Here is a 5,939-nt window from a genome sequence, read left to right as displayed (position 1 = left end):
CCCACAAGCTGGGAACACTAACAACTAAACACACATATAAAAAATAAAGAAAGAAATAAGACTTTTACTTGCGATATATATATATTCTTTTTTCATTTTCTTCTTCTTTTTTGCCAACTTTGTAACACGTGCTTGTTTCGTTGGAGACGATGCACTTTTCTGACACTCCAACTGAAGAAAATGCAGCGTGACCAGTAGATGGCAGCAGGCCTCTTGTTAAATATTCTGCGCTTCAAACTCAATCCTCTGCACTGTGCATCACTTGATGCAATAAAGGGGAGTGCACTTCTAGTTTTTAGAGAGTCTAAAAGTGTTTCTCTGATTGGCTGAAAGTTTTAGGGTAGGTTTTTTATTTGCTGAACTCCCCCTATAAAAGGTATGGTGGTATTAAAGCATTCTTTTGAAGTACAACAGAGCTCAATTGATGGAATTATTAAATTGGACGTTGAAAGTTAGCGCCGGATTAACTTCTATGGTGGAACTGATTTAGGGGTTTATCGCTCACATTTCGATCTCTCTTTTTTTTATTTATTTATTTATTTTATTTTTTTAAACTCATCTTTAGTTTCAGGATTTCTTACAGTTTCTGAACTCGGGACAGTTGGTCTTCACTCAGTTTTTACCATGGCAAACTCTTGTCTCCAACTGGGCGGCTTTCTACTCAGCTGCCTCGGCTGGTTAGGTATTGTGATCGCGACATCCACCACAGATTGGGTGAATATTTGTAAATACGGTTTGAACACCTGCAAAAAGATGGATGAGCTGGAAGCCCGGGGACCATGGGCGTACTGTGTCATCTCTACGGGACTCTACCACTGCGTATCCCTTACGCAGATCCTGGACCTGCCAGGTAGACTGCTCTGTTTACATTGCATACATGCTGCGTTATTCTGTTCTCTTGAGTTCATGCAGTTAGGTGCATTATGTTATTGACTCCAGTTCTTTTGTTTCCGAATCCAATCATCAGTTATTTTCATAATTAAAGATTAGGCATTATTTTTCATCTTCTGATTCATGTATTGTCAAAATTTGCTTTCATTTGTTATGTCCCATTGCCATGTACATTCCTCACATAGCTTTCCTTTGTTGCTTCTGTAGCCTACGTTCAGACAACTCGTGCCCTGATGATCACGGGTTCAATCCTCGGTCTCCCAGCAGTGGTTATGCTCCTTATGTCCATGCCCTGTATCAGTCTTGGGAATGAACCCCAGAGCTCCAAGAACAAGCGTGCCATCTTGGGAGGAGTGCTTATACTCATAGTTGGTAAGAGATTAAATCACATGCACACCAACATCTCTTCCAACCTTCCTGATTCTGACCACTTTTAGCCTCGCCTCAAAATGTGGCGAGCACAGGATGTTGAATATGACTGTCTTCCTCTCTAGGGTACACATGCACTCCTATATGTTCCTGTTCCATTGAAACCACCCCCAAGGTCCCATCACATTCCTCTCCTCCACCTACTCATCCACACCCTGCCTTTGTCCTGAACAACATGAACTCTGTGCTTATAAATGTTTTCACTGGTGCTTTAGCATTTTCAGTGCTTGTGTCCCTGAAATGGAATTTCAACACATGTAACAGTATCATTCTGCTGCCCATTTTTCTCGAGAACAGGTGTTTTCAAATTCTTGTTGCATGTTAGGATTAAAATTCAGTGGGCTTGTTGCCTCATTGCCACTATACAGTACCACAGAGAGGCAACAATATCACTTAATTACAATCTAAATCCCATGACTTTAGTCCACATACATAAGTGTGGATTAATTGTGCAGCAGTGTATTGGCAATTCGTTGGTGGGATGATGATTTCATTACTATTTTTCTTTGTGTTAACTTTTGGTGTAACTGTTAAAAACCCAACAAATACTAGATATGTCCCTTTTAGTCCTATGTGAAGTTCAATATTGGTACAAGTCTTTGACAAGGTTGAGCCCTTCTTCTGTACGGCAAAGAAAAATTGTAAAATTCATAAAGTTAATTAAAGCTTCCAGCTTAATTTCTTCCAACCTATTATTCCTTTGTATCCAAACAAAGAATGCAAAAGATAGTACAACTGTAATGCTTCTTTTGAAATGTTTCCTCATTATCAAAAATCTTGCAGTCCAAATATAGGCCAATATACATTATAGACAAGGTAAATCTTGTTCATGTAGCCATCAATTTATCTGTCTTATCACCCCTTTTCTGGGTTTGTGTTTGAACTGTAGATGAATATGTAGGGTAACACTACATGACCATATTCCAGAGTTACTCTGTCCATGAGGACTGTAGAGCCTCTGGGAAACTCTGGTTATACAGATACATAAACATTAGTAACAGTTTAATGAGCATATTCAGTAAATTTGCTAAACTTACATTTTGGCTTTTACAAAAAATTTGCTGTGTAATCAGTCCACATTTTACATTTGTATCTATGTTTACTTACTTACACAAGTAGCCTTGCTATTCATATGTCCTTGACCATGTTCACTGAGAAGAAATCTGAGCATTTTTCTGTCTCTGTCTCCTCAGCAATCTGTGGTTTGGTGTCTACTATCTGGTTTCCCATTGGGGCCCACCATGAGCACGGCCTCATGTCATTTGGCTTCTCCCTCTACTCTGGATGGGTGGGCACTATTTTCAGCCTGCTTGGTGGATCCATTGTCGCCTGCTCATTTGATTCCTCTTCATCTCGCCCCTACCAGGAAAACAACCATTTTTACTACTCCAAACAGGGAGGTAGCAACCTGCCAGCTGCCTCCTCCACCAATCATGCCAAGAGCGCCCACGTCTGAGATTGGCAATTAAACCCGCGTGGATGTGTCGATGGCAGTGGTTTGTACATAGAGACGTATGCACAACGGCCAATATATCCCCATTTAATACAGTAACCAAGAAAAATGACAAGAAAAAATACACAAATTCTTGAATGAGCACACATGCATACACAAAAATCCAAACATAAAAAGACTGTTATAGTTGAGCCTTTTTCCCACCTGTGGACTGTTTTTGTGTTGCACAGTTCATTTTCCAGCCTCCTCATCTCGGGTGTGGCATAAACTTTCCCAAATGTTACATAATTGTCCAATCTCATGAGTAACTGGTGTACAGTCACCTGAGGTCAAAGTCCAATGAGGCCTCGGTCACTCAGACGTTGTATTCTGTGTTCTGTATTCAGATTTTCTATCATGTACCTAAAGATGAAAGATCCTTTGAGTGTCTTTGTTGATAAGTATGTTTTTTTTAAAACCATAATATCACGATCTATTGTTTTGAGTTTAGTAGGATTTGACAGTATTATTTTTGGAATTAAAAGTGGGTTTATTGCTTATGCACACTGATTTTTCTTTGACAGTATTGTACAACTATCTAGCCTCTTGAGTGATAGACCTGATTAAAATGATATAACACTGCTTTCTGTTCTAGCCCCCACTGAATGATGGTAGAATGATGAGATCATAAATTTGACGGAAGAGCTTTACCAGTGTTACAGACTGTATCAGAGTCTTATTATTTGCACTGAAAAAACTAACAACTTTGAACTCTGCCATCTGACAGCGGTATTTCTTATCCCCCCCCTTTTTTTTTTTTTAAATTCAACTAAGATGCTTCTGTTTACCATTTGAATGATGACTCTGTGTCAAAATGCAGCATCTGGTGTTGTAAATTTCCCCCAAAAATATCACAGTCAAACTTTCTCATGTATTAGTCCTCAAAAATGTCTATAGCTAAAAGTATGTTTAACTAGTGTGCACAAAAAGCAGCATTATGTTGATTAACTTGTCTTGGTGGAATATAACACAGATGGAGCCTGATAATTCCAAGCAACTCAGATCTGTACATAAGCAGTGTCAGCAGTGACTATTTATTGTTTTTACTTGATGTGATATTGTTTTATTTTCAGCAATAAAGCCAAATAATGAAAATTGCCTTTGTCTGTGCAACATTTTACTATGATAATACGTTGAAAGGTTTTTTTTTTTTTTTTTTTTTTTTTTAATCTTTCTCTGTTTTTCTGGTGAATTTTAATTTTCAAAGGGTGTACAGAAATTGGAGGTTGTGGTGTAAGAGATATACTGCTGGAGGTTTCTTCCTCTGAAAAGGGAGTTTTCCTTCCCACTGTCGCCAAATGCTTGCTCATAGGGGGGTCGTTGTGACTGTTGGGTTTTCTCTGTATTATTGTAGGGTCTTTACCTACAATACTAAGCGTCTTGAGGTGACTGTTGTGATTTGGCGCTATACAAACAAAATTGAATTGAATTGAATATACTTTAACGTGAAAAGCTGTGTTGATTTTGTTGCACATCAGTAACAAAGACAAACTACCGCGTGTGTGTGTTTGTGCATGTGTCTGTATTCTTGTAAATTTGAGCTGAAGATAATAAAAAAAAAAAAACATTATGCATTGTAATATAATTTGACTCAGTGACCTTGAGTTAAATCAGCACATGAAAGCCTGTCTCAACACACATAGTGCAACTGAGAAAGAAAACTGTTTCCAGCGTGCGTACTCCTGGCCCATATCAAGGTCGAGTCATCCCACAGATATGACACGACACTTTGAAAACAAAATGTGCTATCGCTTTGTCCTCAGCTTATCTTCTAACACACACACACACACACACACACGCACACTATATGATCTGTAGCGTGTATACAGATTTCCACTCTGTTACTGTATTTCTGCATATCATTGTCACTCTGCATGTGAATTTCCTGGCACGCCTGTGAGTGCAGGTGTGTGATCTCGTTAGTGTGTGTATTCCCTGAAATGTGATGCTGTTCTAGGCATAAAGCCATCCAGTCAACAGGAGGCCAGTGGGAGGATAGCAAGCATACAAGCTGTCCTGTATTGCCAAAAGAGATTTGTAGTGTTGTGATATCCTATACATAAACATTGCCACCAGTTAGCTGCTGTCCATCAGTGACAAAGCTGACTAAGAAGTTTGAAAGTAACTGTGTCATATAATTTTCAGTATGTAAAAGTAATTCCCAATAATGCTTAAAATGTAGGTACACAACATGGAAGTAACAATAGGCAGATTATAGGAAAGGAGACGCAAATAGTGTAATAGAGCAATAGTGAAGTCCCCTAACCACAACATAGTTGAGTTGCAGTTTACTGAATCTGCACTGCTGATGGGGGTGTTTCATTGTTATTTTCTGCCTGTTATGTAATGGATTTCTCACAGTTTCTTCTCACAGTTGTAGAGTGTGCCCAACTGTATTTTATTCTGTAAGATGCTATAAATAGTATATTTTAAATACATTTAACCCTCGCATACTGTTCAAGGCAAATTTGACCCATTTCAAAATCTGACAGCAGTAAAAATAACCTAAATGTCATTCTTTTAGACTGAAATTTGCTTACTTTTTTTTTAAAGTGACTGATAACACACAGAAGTTAAAATATGTTAAAAAAAATTTTTATGCTGTTATACAGATGCTACAAATATTTGTGCACTGAGGCAGTTCTGGGTCAGATTTCACCCACATTTGTTGAGACGGATTTTAGATCCAATACTGTGGGTCAAATCAAGGAAATGGTCATTTTTAGGGAAGCTTGAAGTTGTACAGTTTTTATCAGAGTGGTGACAGAGTTAAAGAGGGGCCTTGACACTGCCACAAGGACTGTTTGTGTTGCCAAAACATTTGCCCAGGTTCCTGCAGAGACAGGAATCTGCTGGTGTTTTAGGGATAATGTAGGGAGATCTCAAAACAGTGAAATAGTTAAACAGCATAGGAGTGATCAGAGATGGTGCATGTGAGGTACAGAGGTCATACAGGGGTCAGAGGCTGCTTTGACGCAGACATGAAAGCTGCACCTGCAAGAGCAAGAACCTGCAATTTATTCTGAGCTGACATTAAACTAACTGAGAGCTAACTAAGATTAAAACATGGAAAACACCTGTGTATGTATGTGCATTAAATAAATGTGAATAAATGAGCGAGCCACTG

General features: G+C 38.7%; 1 protein-coding gene across 1 annotated transcript; it reads left to right on the top strand.

Annotated features, from left to right (window-relative positions):
- The first annotated feature begins 417 nt into the window (after nucleotides 1-417).
- On the top strand, nucleotides 418-3,910 carry cldn11a (claudin 11a). Its single transcript, XM_030718825.1, has 3 exons — nucleotides 418-850; nucleotides 1,099-1,263; nucleotides 2,514-3,910. The coding sequence occupies exons 1-3, from the start codon at nucleotides 625-627 to the stop codon at nucleotides 2,774-2,776; spliced, it is 654 nt and encodes a 217-aa protein (XP_030574685.1). The 5' UTR covers nucleotides 418-624; the 3' UTR covers nucleotides 2,777-3,910.
- Nucleotides 3,911-5,939: the final 2,029 nt, after the last annotated feature.

The sequence above is a fragment of the Archocentrus centrarchus genome, chromosome 22 (genome assembly GCF_007364275.1).
Source record: "Archocentrus centrarchus isolate MPI-CPG fArcCen1 chromosome 22, fArcCen1, whole genome shotgun sequence".
Taxonomy (NCBI): Eukaryota; Metazoa; Chordata; class Actinopteri; order Cichliformes; family Cichlidae; genus Archocentrus; species Archocentrus centrarchus.
This window is presented reverse-complemented; position numbering and strand designations above follow the sequence as displayed.